The 21,132-nt window shown below is 45.6% G+C and overlaps 2 protein-coding genes across 2 annotated transcripts; one reads left to right on the top strand and one right to left on the bottom strand.

Moving 5' to 3' along the window:
- The first annotated feature begins 1,239 nt into the window (after window positions 1-1,239).
- On the top strand, window positions 1,240-8,171 carry LOC123122204 (BAG-associated GRAM protein 1). The gene is made up of 18 exons (XM_044542349.1): window positions 1,240-1,551; window positions 1,700-1,732; window positions 1,832-1,929; window positions 2,796-2,871; window positions 3,035-3,163; window positions 3,247-3,293; window positions 3,494-3,617; window positions 3,722-3,838; window positions 4,836-4,865; window positions 4,957-5,056; window positions 5,939-6,045; window positions 6,274-6,417; window positions 6,494-6,598; window positions 6,670-6,816; window positions 7,009-7,062; window positions 7,175-7,238; window positions 7,376-7,437; window positions 7,799-8,171. Exons 1-18 carry the CDS (start codon window positions 1,366-1,368, stop codon window positions 7,931-7,933), a joined length of 1,758 nt encoding a protein of 585 aa, XP_044398284.1. The 5' UTR covers window positions 1,240-1,365; the 3' UTR covers window positions 7,934-8,171.
- Window positions 8,172-12,496: 4,325 nt separating this feature from the next.
- Window positions 12,497-14,246, bottom strand: LOC123125180 (putrescine hydroxycinnamoyltransferase 3-like). Its single transcript, XM_044545709.1, has one exon. It carries the CDS (start codon window positions 14,037-14,039, stop codon window positions 12,729-12,731), a length of 1,311 nt encoding a protein of 436 aa, XP_044401644.1. The 5' UTR covers window positions 14,040-14,246; the 3' UTR covers window positions 12,497-12,728.
- Between the last annotated feature and the right edge of the window lie 6,886 nt (window positions 14,247-21,132).

Genomic DNA, 21,132 nt, shown 5'->3' with positions numbered 1-21,132 from the left:
ACACGGTCATTTATCGCTTATATACATAATTTATACTTCCTCCGTTTCAAAATAGGTGACTCAACTTTGTATAAAATTAGTACAAAGTTGAGTCATCTATTTTGAAACGGAGGAAGTACGTACCTTGTAAAGATGTTTGGAAAGATGCCAGGGTGAAGCCCCCATCGGCCCATAGGCCAAATTATTATTTTATTTTTATTTTAAATACCATGGACAGTGAAAACAGAGTAAAAAATGCCATGATATTAGAAAAATGCCACGTACCTAAAAGATGGCATCTCTTTTATATTTAAGAAATTCCATCCCTTGAAAATAAAAATGCATCTCTCAATTAAAAAATGCCATCTCTTAATAAAAAACTGCCATATTTTTTACCCCAAAAAAACTGCCATCTTTTTAAATATAAAAATGCCATCTTTTTTTTGAGCATCAGTACAGACACAAGCGCTCATATACACGCGCATACACTCACCCATATGAACGTACACACGCATATCCTACCCTTATGAGCACCTCCGAAAGACTGAGCCGGCATATCATCTTGAGATTTACGAAGTCACCGTAGACGTCTCGTCGTCGACGGGAACGTCTCTTCCCATTGAAAGCACATCGCCGAAAATTCTGAAATAAATCCAGGAATAATGCGAGCACCAGGATTTGAACCCTGGTGGGTTGGGGATACCACTGTCCACCTAACCAACTCAACCACAGGTTGATTCGCAAAAAAAAGCCATCTCTTAAATATAAAACTGCCATGTGACATACTTCAAAAACGAATAAACTGCCATGTTAAAAATAAAAATTCTAGCCAGTGCGGTAGTGTTTTTTTTGTGTTTGAAAAAGGAAACATTCGCTGTTTTTTGTCTATAGCGACCTACTTAGAAAATCTGATGTGGCAGTGGCCTTGCACCGAGATTCGTGTAACGGTGAAAATCGGGGTCGCTGACGGTCACAGTTAACATTTTCGGAAAAAGGAAAAATCCCTATGTCCGAAGGAAAAACAAAGAAGAATGGCAAATTCCAAGAGGAAAAGCGGTTTTGACTTGGTGCCGGAGCGCGACCGTCGGGTGGGCCCGCCCGACCAGCGTCCCATCCGGCATTTCCCCGACACATGGAGATCCGCGCCACCTCACGCGCAAGCGGCCCCAACCGTCCGATCTCACTGGAGGGCCACGCTGTCCCGACCGGTTCCACCTTCTCCGCCACGTCGCGCCCCCTCCCGTCCCGTAACCACCACCTCCTCGCCCCTTGCCCCCTTCCCCTTCCATGGCCATCGCGTGCTTGTCCCTCCCTTCCCTCTCCCCCGAGAAACCCTAGACCCCCCGTCCCTCGGCGTCGGCGTCGGCCTCGCGGAGGGTCGGCAGCATGTCGCCGCAGGCGGCGGCGGCGCTCGGGTTCCTCCTGCCCACGTGCTGGGAGATCGAGGTCACCTGCGCCGCGGCCATGCTCATCGTCGCGCTCTACGCCGCCTACGAGCTCCTCGGCCCGCGCCCCCCGCCCGCGGGCGCCGACGACCTCGCCCTCGCGCGGGACCTCGACGGCGCCGACAAGGTAAGCAAGCACCGGCGGTTGCGTGGGTCCGTCAGTGGGGAAATTTTTGGGCGGTTACGGCATGCGCCGACGAACGATCACCCGTGCTAACGTTGCTAGCGTTTTTGGTTTGGCTTTGTCTGTTCTGCGCGCGGGGATTGCTGCTCAGTACTCCACGGGGCCGTCGGCGTACGTGGTCAAGGTGAGGCTGATCAGCCCCTTGTCTCTGATTTTGTTGCGCCCCCCTGATTGTGATTGACTCTGTGAGCGGTCGTGTGACTTGGGTGCGTGCCTGTAACAGCTGGAGCTGCTAGCCGCGAAGAATTTGATCGCGGCGAACTTGAATGGGACCTCGGACCCTTATGCACTCATCACCTGCGGCGAAGAGAAGCGTTTCAGGTTCGGTTCAGTATTTATATGTACAATCTCTTCTCCAATGCTGTCAATTCTAGTTAGTTTGGATGATTTGACTTATGGTTACAGCATTATCAGACTATATTATATTGGTTTAGGAAGAACTCTGTTCCTGATACATTTCTGACTAAAAACTTAGCAATGGCCATCACACTCATATGACTCATCAAAGGTTTTTCATTGGAAAATGACCCTGTCTCCTGGAATTTAGGCTGCACAATACTCAATAAACCACTTTTTTAGGGAAAAACATTAACTGATTGAATTGAAGTACGGAGGAGAGGATTGTAACAGCATTTCATTTGATGACCTGTACAGATAATGTGTGAATAAACTAGGTTCAAGCTTTATCCAACAACCAATCGAACGCGTTGCCCAAAAGGTTCTGTTGGCGGCTAATGCTGTCCTTTTAAGGGCACAGTAAAACCAAGTTAAATGATAAATTATTGCTACTCACTAGATCATTAGACGAGAGATGGGAGGTGGCTCAGTTTAGACAACTACCAATCGGTGTATAGGAGTGATTCGGCGCAGGAGAAGTTCAGTTTATAGATCTAAATTGCAGATGAGATAATTTGGAGATGAATGAATGTGGGTGCTCTCAGGATTGCCAGAAATCCCTTGAAGGAGAGAAAGGGGTTGGGGTCTTAAGTAGACTGATGTAACTCATCCATCCTAAAAATATTTCTGTAGGAAAAGCAATCGTGGAAGGGGTTTGACGGAAACAATTTCAAATAAACACTGCTTCTAATATTAGATAATTTTATTCTGCTTAATAGAATTTTGGAGTCAAGTAGGTAATTTTGTAGTACTCTACTTATCCCCTTTGTTTCATCTCTTACACCTTACAGCTCCATGGTTCCTGGCTCAAGAAACCCAATGTGGGGAGAGGAATTCAATTTTGTTGTTGACTCTCTTCCTGTAAAGGTTATTACCAGCACTTTCCTTAAGAAATCCATTTCTTGCAATATTTTCTTGGAGACCCTCCTTAAGAACAGTCATATCGATCACAACAAGTCTTTTCGATTGGTGTTATCGATGGTACTTCGTCAAAGATACACTCACACATTTGTCCTGTACACTATCGCAGATACAGGTGAAAATATATGATTGGGACATTGTATGGAAGAGCACAACACTTGGTTCTGTTACTGTTCCAGTCGAGTCTGAGGGGCAGAGTGGACCGGTTTGGTATACACTTGACAGCTCATCAGGTCAGGTAATTGGTTTTTATGGAGCAACTTGGTTTATCAGAATGGTTATTTCTTCCAGTTATCACATCATTTTTTTTTGTTTTGTTAGGTTTGTCTCCATATTAAGGCGATCAAGGTTCATGAGAGTTCCTCCAGGTAAATATCTCATCTATTATTAATTTGCTCTGAAGTTTTTTTAAATTATTTTAGATGTGAAAATTTGCATATTTCAACAGCTTTGGCATGTCGCAGTCACTTGCTTCACTATTTTTACTTTGTCCCTTTGGACAACACAAGAAAACTATAACGTGGTCTTGTCAGTAATTTTCTGACATTTCATTTTCGGTGTGTTTTAGGGCTCTAAACAACACTGCCGAGGCTGATGCTCGTAGAAGGATTTCCTTAGACAAACAAGGCCCTACTGTAGTTCACCAAAAGCCAGGTCATTTGCAGACAATTTTTGGGCTCCCTCCAGATGAGGTAAGTACCTACGGCTGCTACTGCTAATTAAATAATGCATAGGTTTGATAGCAGTGTTTCCAACTTGCAAGAGCTAACTGTTTCTTGCTTTCTTTGTCATTCAGGTTGTTGAACACAGCTATTCATGTGCACTTGAGAGATCATTTCTATACCACGGTCGCATGTATGTTTCTTCATGGCACATTTGCTTCCATTCAAACGTCTTCTCTAAGCAGATTAAGGTACGCTCACATTCAGTATTTTTCAATTGCATCCTTTGATTGGTGGATTTACTTGGTTCGTTATGTTCACTTAATATTTTCCATGCTTCTCAGAAAAGATTCATTTTCTAGTGCTGTGTTGATTATTTGTTGGATAGCATTGTAAATGAGGAAACAATAGGATAACAGAGTTAATGTAGAAATACTGATCTTGTCGTTTTCTTCTAATGTTGATGATCGTATCCTTTTGTCCTGTGGTTCTTAAATGGTAATCCCTCTGTAAACAAATACAAGACGTTTTAGATCACTAAAGTACTCCCTCCGATCCATATTGCTTGTCGCAGCTTTAGTAATATGGATCGGAGGGAGTACTATAGTGATCTAAAACGTCTTATATTTGTTTACAGAGGGAGTACTACTTATATGACCTTGTCCTGTTGATTATGATCCGATAAAATGCCATCGCAAGATAGGCTATGCCGTCTAATAATTAATCATGATTCGGATATAAGACCTGAATGACTTTTGTTGTTCCAGTATTTCCATAGTTGAGGTGCTAAATTTGTTGTTTCATATACTTGTCAGTAATCATTCTAGAAACAATTGATTCCAGTGTACTTGCTGAACAAGATTTACGTCTCTTGTTCTTAGTGGTATTTCTGGCCACACTAGCAGGAATCCAGTACCATATTTGACTGTTACAGCTGCCAGCACCACGATCAGTAGAAAAAAATCTGTTGAATTCCAGCTTGATAGAAATGTAATTTCCCCATTGGCTGCTATACGCCAGTTTGCCTCATAAGTCTGAATCACTGAAGCTACCAATCCTGGTCAACAATAGCATTTTCTGTATGTATTCCGATGCCATCTAGATTGGGTTGGATAAGTTTACGATCCTACGAGCTGCAGAAAGTTTAGCTTTGTTAAGCTAGAAAGCTTGTCTTAGAAACATATCCATTTTGTCACATTGGCTGTGGTACATCGTGTGACTGATAACATGTTTTTCTTATGTATGAAGGTTATGCTCCCTTTGAGAGATATTGATGAGGTGAGCCTTGCCCTACTCCTTTTTGTAATATACTGCACCATTTTCTTGCTAAAAATGTAATGATCACTTCTGTCCCTTTTTTTACAAGCAGATAAGAAGAAGCCAGCATGCAGTTATTAATCCAGCAATTACGATATTCCTTCGAACGGGAGCTGGAGGACATGGAGTTCCTCCCTTAGGATGCCCTGATGGTAGGATTTAACACTCACAATCTTGCATAGTCAGTTAGTCACACAAACCTTTTGCATCTTTCTTGATTCTTCTGCTGGCACTAAACATGGATAATGCTGCAAACTTAAAGCCCTTTCACTGATTTGCAATGCTCAGTTGTCAAATCTCATCCTATTGTCTGGCACTATAAATCATGACGCCTCTAATTTCATTATGGCTATCCAGCTAAACTAGGTATATACTACATACATAATGTGGTTTTCTCTATTTTTCAGTTTGACACGTAGTTTTCTGCTCCCTTCCAATCTTGAACTTCCAGTTCCACCTTTTGGATAATGCTGCAAACTTAAAGCCCTTTCACTGATTTGCAATGCTCAGTTGTCAAATCTCATCCTATTGTCTGGCACTATAAATCATGATGCCTTCTAATTTCATTATGGCTATCCAGCTAAACTAGGTATATACTACATACATAATGTGGTTTTCTCTATTTTTCAGTTTGACACGTAGTTTTCTGCTCCCTTCCAATCTTGAACTTCCAGTTCCACCTTTTGGATCTTGATGCCTGCTTCTGTTTCTCAGCAGCATCAACATGGTTGGTATTACTACTTATTAGTCCATGACTTGATGTAGATTTTAGTTTTGTGAGTGCAGATTGCAAGATTCCACCATGAATTGGGCTGTAGATTTATCTTGATGCAAAATTAGTTGCAAACTTAAGAAGTGTGGATGGAGCTATTGATTATGCATTTATGCTAGAAAACAGACTAAGAGGGCACTGATAACCAAAATTACAATATTCACACAATTTCTGGAGGCTGGCAAAAGGACTGGAAATGGTAATCTAGATAAGATGGGATGTTTTGTCATTTGCTTTATGTCACCTTATATTATTTTTGCAGGAAGGGTTAGGTACAAATTTGCATCGTTTTGGAACAGAAACCACACATTTAGAGCATTGCAACGAGCTATGAAGAACTTCCATGCAATGATAGAGGCTGAGAAGCAGGTAGTGACAAACCGCCCTTTTTGTACATATTTTTAAGTAAGAATTTAAATATAGGATGCATGTTGCTGTTGTGTATCGGCAATCTTACTGTTGGTGCACTAGTTTTGAAGCGTGCTTTCTGCTTGTTTTGCTGTTCATGGTAGGCTTTGGTTTACATGATTGTGATCTCCATAAACTGCTTGTCTGAATTGATGATAGTTTTTAATATATTTGGTTTTTGGATTATAGGAACGTGCTCAATCTGCATTGCGCGCACTCAGTAGCTCAAGAAAAAATAGCAGCAAGGAGATAAATGTTCCAGAAGATTGTGCTGATTTAACAGGGCAACTACAACCTTTTGTCAAAGAAGAAGTTCTAGTCTCTGTATTTAATGTAATGATGGCTAACTGTATCTTCATGATTTTGCAGTTGATAACAGAACTAATTATTTAATTCAATCTCATCGCAGGGAACATTCCCGTGCACTGCAGAACAGTTTTTTAATAATCTATTAAGTGATGACTCAAGTTACATAACAGAATATAGGACAGCTCGTCAGGATAAAGATATCAACGTAAGTATCCAGCAGAGTACCAGCTCTTTCAGTCATGAATTATTGCTGACTAGAAATGTCTCTTTTCGCAGCTGGGCCAGTGGCATGTTGCAGACGAGTATGATGGTCAGGTGAGAGAACTTAACTGTAAATCCATATGCCACAGTCCGATGTGCCCTCCATATTCAGCAATGACAGAGTGGCAGCATATGGTTCTTTCAGCTAACAAAACCGATCTGGTATGTCTAAGTGCAAAAGTGAACACCCAATATGATGGGAAATCTTTCTTGAATCATAGTATTACATTATGTTATATACTACTCCATCCGTCCCGTAATATAAGATGTCATTACAACCAATGTACTCTTATATTATGGGACAGAGTACTTCAGATCATAAATAATACTAATTTCTCACTGGATACTTGTTAGGTATTTGAGACTGTGCAACAAGTACATGATGTTCCATTTGGTTCCTTTTTTGAGGTACTTCATGTTCAGTTAGTCTCTGTGACAGATACATTTATATGTTCTTTTCATTGCAATGAAATCGCAACTATGATGTGGTAATATGATTAACCGATGTTCTACTTTTCAGGTACACTGTAGATGGTCTGTGAAAACTATCGATTCTAGTTCGTGCAGTGTTAACATAAGTGCTGGTTAGTGTTTTCTTCTGATCTCCATGTGTAACTCGTGTTCTCTTATTGTACTTTATGTTACGATGTCTGTTCTCAGTTTAAACTGCAAATGAAAATTTGTAATTTGATGGATATGGTGGTTACTTTGCCTTTTTCAGGTGCACATTTCAAGAAATGGTGCATAATGCAGTCTAAAATAAAGAGTGGCGCTGTGGACGAGGTATGGGTTTATCTAGTATTGACCTCTGTTTTGATGATAATCTGCCAGTTGGAATTTAATCTAATTTGTCCACAAACTTAGTAGTAATATGCTAGTGAAATAGATAAGACAGCAACTCTTGGCTCCAGATACACTGCAATCTGGATATGATCAGATTGATTTTGACATTAAAAATACAGAGATTGACTGGCTGGTTATGTAGCTTTTGCTTGCTTGCTTGTTGTAGCACATAGGAGCATGGGTTCAGAACTTTAGATGAAAAAAAGTCTTGCATGTCGAGATGCAAATACAAATCCCTCATAATTCAATCTTTAGTCTCTGCATGTCGTGATTAAGGTAATTGTGTTTTAAAATATTGCAGTTAAAGAAGGAAGTTCGAGAAATGCTAGAATTTGCGGAGTCGTATATGCAAGAGGTTAGCTCTCCTAACCAACAAGACAAAGATCTTGGCCAGGATACGGCACCAGACACCGATGACATACCTGGTGATCAGTAACTATATTTGACCTACCGTCCAGTCCAGTGATAGTTTATAATGTTATTTATACCGAGAAGAAGGCCCGGTGGATCTGACCTGTAACTGTAAGTAACTTAGTCCAAATCTGATGTGATTGGCTGCCTCAAAGAAGGATGAGTAAGAGACCTTGTGGTGTATACACTGTTGGCTTCTTTATGTATATCTGTGAAATGGCCGATATAGGGCACCCATAAGCATGTCAGTTACTGTTTCTCAAGTTGTACAGCATGTCAGCATAGAGGGGGAAAGATCGTTTTCAGTTCCGTTTTATGGGAAAAAGAAAAATACAACCTAAACGTGTTCTTGTACAACAGTCTGATGGGCCGGCAGGGGCCCATAGGTCAAAACCCTGTCTGTGCACATGTTTAGACTGGCTAAAAGCATAAGATCAATCTCCCAGCAGAAAGAAAATAACATTTCCACGGATCGCGATGGGAAAAAACACTAATCCACTCCACGCAACCAGCCTTGTGGCCATTCAAACACAGGCGAGCAGACTTTTGCAAAAAAGAAAAACGCGTGCGCTTGCACACACAAGCGGGCAGAGGTTTTTTTCTTTGAAAATACTAGACTTATGGAAACCATCTACAGAATCCACCTACGGACTTGTCTCCCCACTATACCTGGCCATCCCTTGGGCTGGGCCTGACCAAGCCCGACGCAGAAATCCCAGGCTCGGCCCTGCCCGGGAGTCGGGCCTAGAAATCAGGCCCAAGCCTGGCCCGTCAACGTAAAAGCCCATTAGGCCTCGGGCCGGGTCTCTTCGTTAACTCACAAATATGACGGGCCCGGGCCCGGCTTGGCCCGGCCTTCAGGCTCAATATCTAGGCCCAGGCCCAGCTTGTGAGCAACGTCGGGCCGGGTCGGGCTAAGCTTTTTTGGGTCGGGTCAGGTCGGGCTGCCCGTGGCCAGGTATACTCCCCACAAATTGGTTTTCCTCCTGATTTCCAGTGGTGGCCCCCTCTCCCTTTCATTTTCAATCACACCTCACCTTGACAAATGTTCCCATAACTCAACTCCCGTGAAAATCATCCGTAGGTGCAATGTCTCTCTTTCTTCTTAGCTTCAAGCGGGCAGAGTATACCTGGGCATATCTTGGGCCCGGTCAAAAAAAGCCCGATGCTAAAAACTCAGGCCCAAGCCCGGCCATCGGGCCTACAAAATCGGGCCTGAGCCTGAGAAAGCCCAACACAGCCCGATTTGATTACGGCTAAAAACGCGTTTTGTGCAGGCCCGAGCCCGGCCCGATGGCACACTCAGGCTCAGCCCGGCCCGGGATTTTCGGGTCGGGCCGTCCGGGCCGGGCTGCCAATGGCCAGGCCTAGGGCAGAGGTTGGTGACCGCTGACATGTGTCTAGCACAAGTTGCGGTTTAAGATGGTGAGAAACTGAGAACCTCCGGTGTCATTCATGATGCTTGCTGAGTACATACAGACAAACGGTTAGGAATTCCACGATGCATGTGCACAGTATAAATATCGAGCAACGCACATGCTAAAAGTTACTCCATCCGCTCACTATTGTAAGATGTTTTAATTTTTTTTATAAATTGAATGCACGTAGACACTTTTTACTAGTGTGTTTGTTTCCTCGTTTCTCTTTGTATATACTCCCTCCGTCTCAAAATTCTTATCTTAGATTTGTCTAAATACGACTGTATCTTGTTACGTTTTAGTGTTAGATACATCTGTATCTAGACAAATCTAAGACAAAAATTTTAAGACGAAGGGAGTACTTCATATTTAAATATTTAAAACATCTTATAATATTGAATGGAGGGAGTGCTACATTTGCTCTTTATGATAGACCGCCTTTCTCCAATATACTGTGTGTCCTTTTTTCTTGGTAGCAATGTACCGTGTATCTCTATATATGTAACCTGAATGTGAAATGACCCTTTACCCCACAAAAGAAAAATGATCCTTTACCCTTAGAAGAAAAAATGACAAATATTCCAGCTGGTGTGTTTGGCAAGATAAATAAGATCATACGGAGAGATAATTAGTTTTTTTCAGTTGGGAGATATAATTAACTAATATCGCAAGAGTTATGCATTGAACGCCTTGGAGCTTTATTTTCTGATAGTAATTGTAGGTACAATTGCATGTAATGTACTATGTAGGAGTACTAGTTTAGCGGTTCTCGAACCATCAATGATCGGTGAACCGGCGGATCTATTTGCAACTCCTCTGAAAATATCACATCACATTTGGCGTGCATCTTACGAAAGCCGCCGGGGTTCATGTGGGTTTATATTTGGTAGAAAAAATATTTCAGATCTTATTGAAGTATCTTTACAGAGTGTGAAATTTTTTTGGATCTAATTCAAAATTTTGAGGTAAAAGATAATTGCAGTAACCACAAAAATTGCTGAAATTCTTTGTCACTAATTTTCTAAAATTCTTAACCTACTTAATGAACCACCGCAAGATGAAAATGAAGATGAGACGACGCTCTAGTCAAGGGCTGAAGGCGATGTGTGTGAAATGCAGTTGTAATAAGGAGAGAAAAGTGAGGGAGTCGGTTGTGGATCTAACAATCTACGGACGGCTCATCCCCACACTCTCTCCGTGGTCATGTCGCTCAAATACACGGAGGCTGATGGTCGCTAGCTCGGACCAAGGCTGGCGTACAAAGAGGTGCCTACGGTGAAGAGTCCTGCATGAGGTGGGGGACACGGGTTGTTCACGCCGCTCACACGTGGGGAGTGGGAAGAGAGAAAAATATATGGTGAAAACCAAGTGAAAAGGGAGTGCGGCGAATCTGCACCCACGCTCATGGAAAAAATCAAAACTAATACAACTTTTTTTTAAATTCCAATTTTTTTGTGTGATAGATAATTAGATGCGTGAGGTTCGCTGCAAAATTCAACTCGTTTGGACATTTGAGCAAGTCTGTGCAAAAAAGACAAAATCGGGGTCTGTAAAAAAGTTTACTGTTCATGAATTGTTTTGACCCGATTTGTCTTTTTTGCCGAGACCTACTCAAATATCCAAATGAGTTGAAATTTGGAGCGGACCTCACGCATCAAATTATCTACCACACAAAAAAAAATTGGATTTTTTTGAATTTTGCTAGTATTTCTTTTGAATTTTTTGCTGACCGGGAGCAGCTGAGCCCGGGCTCCAGGATGAATTATCGGTGAAAAGGGTTCTAAAAATTCTAAAAAAGGTAACGTTAGAGGTAGGGAGTAGAGTCTATTATGTCTATACAAAAAGTGCAACGTACTCCCTCTAGCTTGCAAAAACATCTTACATCATGGGACGTAGGGAGTAGAGTCTATTCTCACGATTTTTCAAAATAATCAGTTCACGGACGAGGAGCCTTTGCATCATTGCATGCATGTGTAGTTCTGTACGGTCTTGACTTGTTGTGATGGCATACCTGTCGTCCCTAAAAGGCAAGCATTCTATACTTGTGGGCAGCCAAAACAAGTCACCAGCCTGTCCCGGAAAAGACGAAGCATGTCGCTGCTTCTTTTTTTTTTTTAAAGTTCATGTCGCTGCTTATTGGTTAAGAACTTGAGAAGTAGAGTAGGCAGCAGACCCACCCGCAAAAACAACTCATCACCGAGCCCGACCGAGGACAACTGGACAAGTCTACAGCTAGCGCTCCCAACCGGTTGCCGTCCGTGTCCATGCTAGAGCCCACACGGCCGTGGTGACGCGCGCCGCCTGTCGATCATCTCGTCCGTCCCGTCCAGCTTGATCGGCGGGGCTGGACGCAGGGCAAAACCACGGCGGCGCTACACAAAACAGACGGACTGGCAAGGCCGGTACCATCCTTCGCTGTAGGGCGGCGGTTGGTGAACCGTCCGGCCTGGAGGCTCTGCTCTGCTCTGGAGGCATGCACGCAGCAGTTGGCCGATGTGCATCTGCATGTGGGCGCCGGCTTTAGGACGGGTCAGAGCAAGATTCCTGGCTGCTAGCTAGGCGTTGATGATCTAGGAGTATGATATGGTTGGGGCTGGTTGGATCTTGTGAGTGGCGCGACATGCGTCCACACGAGTCTTGGGTCGTGCATGGTCACGTAACATGCGGTACGCTACGTCCAGTGGACACATATACTACCGTTGTCTACACTGCACACATTGACTGCATGCATGCATGCATGGTTCAGCCACCGGCTCGTACGGGATCGCTATCAGAACTACGATCAACACCCGACGAAACACAAGAATGTGCTGGTCCGATCGCGAGATGCTTCCTACAGTAGTTCCCATCATTCATGGCTCATTCGATTTGAAGGAAATCAAAACATAGGAATTAGAAGTAGTATAGGAATTTGATAGGATGGCACTTGCCATCTTAAGGAATTGACTTGCCTCCTTCCTACGCATAAAATGAGTTTTGAGTGGATGTGTAGTTTCCGCAAAAACACAGAAAATGAGTAGTATTCCTACGAAATTCCTATACGCATTTCCTATAAACTGATAGCATATATAGAAAATTTTCCTTCAAAATTTTTGTTTCTATTTTTCCTACGAAAATCCTTCAAACCGAATGAGGCCTCAAAGGTGCACTGGAGCCAACCAAAAGGAAGATTAAGAAAATCCATCAACATTATTAACTTCGAGCAGGGCACAAATAACCAATCGATCGACCAATCGGAGGACGCCACCATAAAGTGCGTCGTCACTCACAACTAAAAAAATTTCGACCACCCCTCACCAACCCGACCCAACAACCGCGCCGCTTTGGCATGCTGTTCTGTTCCATCTCTCTCGCACGTACGGTAACATTCTTTCTTGTTCATTGCACCATTAATGCATGACTCTACTCCATGGAGTAGCAGCATTCCTTGAAGGCCTGCAGGTTGTGCCGGAACACGGGGACGAAGGCGTCGACGCTGCCGTCGCCGAGGTAGGACGGCGCCAGGAACAGCATCCCCTCCGTGGGGAAGTAGGACGGCATGAAGTAGCTGGGGCTCCCCGTCCCGAAGTCCAGCTCGTAGAACGGGAACGTCAGCCAGCTGTCCACCTCCACGTCCGGGCACACCACGTCCTTGAGCACGGCGCTCGGGGCCAGCCCCTCCTTCTCGGCGGCGCCGGAGGACGCGAAGTCGACGAAGGACTGGAAGTAGCCGCCGTCCACCCTCGCCACCTCGTCGTGGATCGCCTGCGCCGCGTGCTTCAGCGGCCGGCTCAGCAGGTCGCCCGCCGTGGCCCGCGGGAACGCCCACAGCACCAGGTTGCCGAAGTACTCCGCCGGCCTGCCCACCCGGTGCCGCCCGTCCACGGATATCCGGATCGACGTGGCCTCGCCGGGGCTCAGGTCGCGCGCGCGCGTCATGGTGCGCCAGAGGTGCGCGAGGATGGTCTCGAACCGGCTGAACGGCCGCCGGCGCCCCTCCGAGGCCCTGGCGCGGAGCCCCGCGATGAAGTCCTTGGTGAAGTGCGCCTTGTGGATGACGATGTTGCTTTCGGCGCCGTCGTCTCCGTGATGATGGCCGCCGGCGGCGGCGGCGGACGACGGCCGGTGGTACTCCCTGCTGCGGTGGTCGTGCTCCGGGCGAGCTGGCGAGGACCGCGGCTTGAAGAGGTCCTTCTGGTGGTGCACTGGCGGGAGGCCCATGGGCAGCCCCCTGGTGGCGCGGCCCCACGCGACGAGGAAGTTGCTGGTGGCGTGGCCGTCGGCGACGACGTGCTTGGACGTGAACCCGACGGCGAGGGAGCCGCAGCGGAACCGCGTGAGCTGCAGCACCACCACCTCCTGGTGCTCCGCGTCCAGGTCCGGGTGCAGCTTGAGCAGCGCCGGCGTGGGCTTGGCCGGCGCCATGTCGACGAGGTCGGCGTCCACGGACGCCTCCACGAGGCGCGCGCCGCGGTCGTTCAGGACCACGGCCGGCGCGCCGTCGGGGGACTCGCCGACCTGCCCGGCGAACGCGCGGTACTGCGCGAGGACGGCCGCGAGGCCCTTCTCGATGGCGGCGGTGGACGGCGCGGGCGGCGCGAAGGCGTAGATGATGGCCATCTGGATCTGGTACGTGACCGTGTCGAAGACGGACAGGGGGATGTACTCCGTGGCTGGAGCGCCGGCCTTGTAGGCGGGCTTGACGAGCCTGGAGCTCAGCACCTTCACCTCCATTGCTAGCTAGCGAGGTCAGTCGAGCTCCGTGCACTGAAGTCGGATCGGCGACGAGGAGTTTGCTAGCTAGGTAGCTGCCGCAATGCTTGTGCTGCCTGTACGGTTTGCTCGTTTGATGGTCCCAGTGGCGACATATATAGGGGCCGTACGTACGTAGTGGGGAGCACGGGAAATTAAAGTGGTTGGTGAAATCCCATTTAAACAACTTGTTTCATGTGCCTGAATTACTATTCCAAGAATGCTTAGCTGAGAGTTTTGACCCGGCCGCCCCTCGCTCATACATGCGCACGTTTGACTGGGCTGCCGCAAAGGTGTTCGATCGAATGTCACGGCTCTCAAGTCTCAACTCTCTGGCCGTGGCCGGTCCGGTACGTGGTAAAGCAGTAAGTACATAGAGCTTTGCATGCTGTATATGCTTTGGACAGCGTGACTTTCACACAAGAAAAATCTGCACGTTTTAGGCGCGCCAAACTAGTTTAAGCAAGACACTCCTCGCGCGACCGATGATCTAAAGGTGCTAATTCACGCATCAGATCTGATCAAAGGCTTAGCTGACTCTGTCGTCCATAAACTATTTGGACGCCTTGACTTGACAATTTGCCCGAGCGTATAATCACATTCACATACGAGTAATAATGTACTGTACTTAATTAGACAGGTGGGGACAGGTACAGTCAGTTGCCAGTTGGTCGGTTCGAAACTACTCTGCATGCAGCGGACGCTTTAGTGGCCGATTTGCAGCCGACGCTTAATCCAGCGAATGTGCTACACTTGCCCATGTCCATACATGGTTGGATCCATGCCATCGTGCAAGAATCGTCTGGACAACGTCGTCCGAATAGTAGCACTCCTCTATTAGAGTTAGATTTTCGTGATCGGTCAGTGACCGGGCGGGCTGCCCGGGCTTTTAAGGCCGGTTTGGGGTGACCGGATGTAGATACTCTGAAGGAGTAAAGTACATTGAGCTTCGCATATCATACGCTCGGGTCAATGTTTAGAAAGCGTGACTTTCACACACTCCTCTTTCGATTTAGTTTGAATTGCTTACCATATACGTCACACGCTCCTCGTTCGGTAGAGTAAGATCCTCAACGTTTTTGGTCAGCGTTCGTGTGTCATATTTGACGTCTTGACTTGACAATTTGCCGGAGCGGATAATTATATAATAATGTAGTACTTACTACTTAGTTAGACACGTGAGGACACGCACAATTAGTTGGTCACACATTCTGCGTGAAAAAGGAGACAGCAGTCGTCCAATTCCAAATTCGACATGCCAACAACCAAACCTAGCTATGCGACAGTTCACATTTCGGGTCTGTACATAAGTATTCTACTAGGTTTCTTGGATGCATATAAGCTAGGATTATCATGCTTCTGTAAGAAAAGAAAGCTAGGATTATCTTGCTAATCACTTTTTCTTTCTTGAATACGCACGAGTGTGCGTATCATCTATTGAAGAAGAGAAAGGGAAGAGAAGCCCCATCCACAGTTTACATACGCGCGTTACACAAGTAAGCGCACTCCACCCGAAAAGAAAACATACATGGACTACTCCCTAGCTGCCCACGCACCTATCTCGGCCGCCCAGGGCTCGAAATCACTATGAAAGATCCCGGCCTTCGCCCACACCGCACATTCAGAGGCTATTTTCCGTAAGAGTACTTGCACGTCCGGTGTCATCCCCTCAAACACAATGGAATTCCTGTGCTTCCACAACTCCCACATGATCAGGAGATGTAGTGCACGTAGAGATTTGGCATGTCTCCCGGATAACACAAGTCTCGTAGTCCAAGCCAGTAGGTCTTCCTCCGCCGCTGGAGCTGCACCAATTGTGCCCAGAGCCTGGCATACCTTGTCCCAGATCTCCCTATCGAACACACACTGGACCAGAAGGTGGTTAATGGTTTCCTCACCCTGATCGCAAAACGGGCAGTGGGCTTGGTGTGGGAGGCCCCTCCTCGCGAGTCTATGGGCTGACACATATCAGCTGGTATAGGGGTCGCTCAAACTGGAATTTTGGTAGTTCAAGCTTGTTCACCGCATCACTAATTAACCTACTTAACCAAGTCCAAACACGCGCAAGAAAAAAAAAGTTAAAAGCCGAAGTTACCTCGGTCTCTTTTTTGTCACGTGCTACGTCCATGACGCCAAATGCTAGATAAGCCCCCACAAGTAATTTTTGCTTATTAAAAGCCCCACTACACTAATGTTGGAGTACTTTCGCAGTAGGGCACTCGTATAATGGTCATTGCTGTTTCGGCTTTGCATAAACATGATCCATTAGAGGCGGCGAATCTGCCAAAAGTGCCGTAAAGAAAAGTTTATGCTAAAGAAATATACAAGCATGCATATGCTGGTGCATGCATGGTGAGTTAAACAAGGAAGCGAGGAAACGAGGGGTAATGCTAGACATACGTTAAAAAGATACGTAAGTTAACGGGCTGTCCAATGTGGGGGATTATTATTGGGTGTCGGGAGAGGGATGGGCCCACCCCCCTGAAAATCGGACGGAGGAGGAGGTGGGGGGAGATTAATTGGTTGGAAGGATTACTTAAAGCTTCGTAAAAGTTATGTAGGTGTAGTATCATCGGGAAATGAGGATGGGGCTTGCCTCTCGCTAATACATGCGCACGTTGGTTAGCTGCTGCGTACTCTCTCCGGTCCTTTTTAGTTCGCATATAAGATTTGTCTAAAGTCAAGCCTCGTAAAGTTTGACCAACTTTATAGAAAAAATATCGACATTCACAGTATGAAATCAATATCAGTAGATATGCCATGACTTAAATTTCCATATTGTATAACTTTAGCGTGGTAGATGTTAATATTTTTTCATATGAATATGATCAAACTTTATGAAGTTTGACTTCAGACAATTTTTATATACAGAGTAAAAAGAACAGGAGGAATACATAAGGCTTTGCAAGTTGCATAAATGTTGGGATCAATGTTTGGTAAAGCGTGACTTCAAACAAGAATCTGCACATTTTCGGAGCGAAAGCACGCTAAAACTTCTCCTCACGCCGCTCGTTGCCGTTAGGTAGAGTATAAGAGCCTCAACGTTTTCGATCAGCGCCCGGCATGACATTGTGTGTCATACTTGACGTCTTGACTTGACGATTTGCCCGAATCATCATATAATAATGTTCTTAACTCGACAGGTGGGGACACGTACAACCAGTCAGCCGGTCATACATTCTACGTGAGAAAAGGACAGCAGTCGTCCGGCTCCAAAGTCGACATGGCAACAACCAAACCTATGCGACATTTCACGCTTTCGCGTCTGTACGTAAGTCTCTTGGGTGCATAAGCTAGGATTATCCTGCGTGCTAATTACTCTAGTAAACCATGTTTGACAGACCGATCTCATGTCTTTTGGGTTGACACATTTTTGGTCAAATTGCAAGTAGAAATTGTTTTGGGTCGTAATTTATATGTTACCCACACAAATTTCAAAAGCGCAAGTGAGAGCTGCATGGAGAAACTTCAACATTAATCAATCAACGGATGCCACTCTTGTGACATGGAGGGCCAACCTATCAGCCGGTATGGAGGTGGATCGTGTCATTCATGTTAGGATTAATTTAATTCTATAATTAAGGATAATCCTTCCTTGTACAAACCGCTCGTGCGGATTGCTGCCAACCGACGCGGCAGTTCTCCCACGCCCTCACGGCGGACGCATCCTTTCAATCACGTCTGTTCTGCTTGTATATAAAATATGATCCTTAACGGAATAGCAATAGTTCGATCAATTCATTCTTTCACACGTTATTAGCACTTCGACTCTGCCCAGAGCACACGTAGGCAAATCACGCCGGCGACAATCGCCGGAGAAAGCAAACTAGAAGGGAAGAAAGGAGAAGAAAACTTCGAGAAACAATCCAATGGAGAGGAAATTTGTTTAGTGGACAGTGGTGCCTCTAACACAATTCTACGGGAAGTTAAATACTTCCGAAGTCTCAAAAAGTGTAAGGGAAGTGTTATGACAATTGGTGGTCATGACACGGTAATTGTTGGTTCTGGTCAAGCCACATTTACTCTCCCGAATGGTATAAAACTTGAAATCCAGGAGGCTTTATTGTATCCGGATTCAACTCGTACCCTGTTGAGTTTTAAGGATATCCGCATGAATGGCTACCACATTGAAACTCACGAAGACAATGCGGTTGAAAGCCTGCTCATAACTCAGCAGAAGGGATCCGACAAGGAAACCCTTGAGAGACTGCCTGCTCTATCTTCTGGACTGTATTACACATACATCAAGTCGGAGCAACATTTGGCATACAAAATAATTTTTCAGAATCTTGACAAGTTCAAGATATGGCATGATCGCCTGGGTCATCCTGGTGTGGGGATGATGAGAAAAATTATTGATGGTTCAATTCGACACAACATAACGGTTGCTAATTTCCCCAAATCCTCGGATTTCGTATGCACTACATGTGCAACTGGGAAATTAATCACAAGACCTTCATACTTGAAGATCAAGAAAGAACCACTTAATTTTCTTGAACGCATTCAAGGAGATATATGTGGTCCAATTCAACCGTTATCGGGACCATTTAGATATTTTATGGTGCTCATAGATGCATCAACAAGATGGTCCAATGTGTGTCTATTATCAACAAGGAACCATACTTTTGCAAAGCTGATCGCTCAAATCATTAAATTGAGGGCAAATCATCCTGAACACGGGATAAAATCCATCAGAATGGATAATGCTGCTAAATTTAGTTCACGAGCATTCAATGATTACTGCCTAGCTTTGGGCATAACCGTGGAGCATTCTGTACCATATGTACCCACACAAAATGCTCTTGCGGAATCACTTATCAAGAGGATCAAGTTGATAGCAAGACCACTCCTACAGAACTGTAATATTCCAACATCTTATTGGGGACATGCGGTATTGCATGCCGCGGAGTTGACACAAATTCGACCAACTGCATATCATACGGCCTCCCCGTTGCAGTTAGTACATGGAAATCAACCAAGTATTTCCCATATTCGAAGATTCGGTTGCGCTGTGTACGTACCGATTTCACCACCTCAGCATACATCGATGGGTCCACATAGAAAAATGGGGATCTATGTGGGGTACAATTTTCCGTCGATTATAAAGTACCTGGAACCTCTAACAGGGGATCTATTTACAGCCCGGTACGCTGATTGTATCTTCGATGAGGACAATTTTTCCGGCATTAGGGGGAGAAAAGAACCACAAAGAATGCCGGGAAATAGATTGGAATGTCAAAGGCATTCAGCCCTTAGATCCACGTACGAATGAATCTGAACTGGAAGTTCAGAAGATTATTAATTTGCAAAATATTGCAAATAATCTGCCAGATGCATTTACTGATTATAAAGGTGTCACTAAATCCCATGTTCCCGCTATGAATGTTCCAGAGAGAGTTGAGATATCTCATAAGACCACTCAACCACCCAAGAGGGGGAGAAAACTGGCCAAAAAGGACAAGGCTTCTCAGAAGCGTCCGCGGGAAGTGAGGATCCCTCAAATAGTAAATGCAGGTCAACCACAAGTTGATATTCAACCTAGTGTTGAAAGACACCTAAAGGATGATATCTATCCAGAACCCAGCACAACTGGGCACACAAATATTGGTGGTGGGGCATCGGTACACCTTGACTTGATAGTTGTGGGAAATCATGATGAGTCGGAAGGTATTGATGAGATTTCCATCAACTATGTTGAATCAGGAGAATCATTCAACAGAAAGACTGCAATTGTTGACATATTTTTTGCCTCAAAGATTGTAGATGACCTGTCATTGGATCGTGAACCTAAGTCCATGGCAGGGTGTATGAAACGCTCAGACTGGTCCAACTGGAAGGTTGCAATAGAGGACGAATTGCGCTCGCTTACCAAGAGAGGGGTATTTACTGCAGTAATACCTACTCATCCTAATGTTTTCCCCGTGGGGGCAAAATGGGTTTTTGTTCATAAAAGGAACGAAAACAATGAGGTGGCGAGATATGAAGCGAGGCTTGTAGCATAAGGGTTTACACAGAGACCTGGCATCGATTATGATGAAACATATTCTCCTGTGATGAGTGGAATCACGTACCAATACTTGATATCACTGGCAGTGGAAATGAATTTGTATATCCAATTGATGGATGTGGTGACAACATATTTGTATGGGTCACTTAAGACGGATATCTATGAAAGTTCCCGAGAGACTGAAGATTCCAGATCCGAAAGCTAACCGCAACATGTATTGCGTAAAGCTACAGAAGTCGTTATACGGCTTGAGACAGTCGGGTAGAATGTGGTATAGCCGACTAAGTGAGTTCCTTCTAAAGAAGGGTTACTCAAACAACAATGATTGCCCATGTGTGTGTTGGGGAACGTAGCAGAAATTCAAAATTTTCTACGCATCACCAAGATCAATCTATGGAGTAATCTAGCAACGAGGGGAAGGGGAGTGCATCTACATACCCTTGTAGATCGCGAGCAGAAGCGTTCAAGAGAACGGGGTTGATGGAGTCGTACTCGTCGTGATCCAAATCACCGATGATCCTAGCGCCGAACGGACGGCACCTCCGCGTTCAACACACGTACGGAGCAGCGATGTCTCCTCCTTCTTGATCCAGCAAGGGGGGAGGAGAGGTTGATGGAGATCCAGCAGCACGACGGCGTGGTGGTGGAAGTAGCGGGATTCCAACAGGGCTTCGCCAAGCGCTGCGGGAGGAGGGAGGTGTGTCACGGGAGGGAGAGGGAGGCGCCAGGGCTTAGGTATTGCTGCCCTCCCTTCCCCCCACTATATATAGGGCCAAGGGAGAGGGGGGGGGGGCGCAGCCTTGGCCCTTCCTCCAAGGAAGGGTGCGGCCAGGGAGGAGTACTCCCCCCCCAAGGCACCTCGGAGGTGCCTTCCCCCTTTAGGACTCTCCCTTTTCCTTATCTCTTGGCGCATGGGCCTCTTAGGGCTGGTGCCCTTGGCCCATACAGGCCAAGGCGCACCCCCTACAGCCCATGTGGCCCCCCGGGGCTGGTGGACCCCCTTGGTGGACCCCCGGACCCCTTTCGGCACTCCCGGTACAATACCGGTAAAGTGCGAAACTTTTCCGG

The sequence above is a fragment of the Triticum aestivum genome, chromosome 5D (assembly GCF_018294505.1).
Source record: "Triticum aestivum cultivar Chinese Spring chromosome 5D, IWGSC CS RefSeq v2.1, whole genome shotgun sequence".
NCBI lineage: Eukaryota > Viridiplantae > Streptophyta > Magnoliopsida > Poales > Poaceae > Triticum > Triticum aestivum.
The sequence above is the reverse complement of the archived record's forward strand: the minus strand, read 5'-3'. Positions and strand labels throughout refer to the sequence as shown.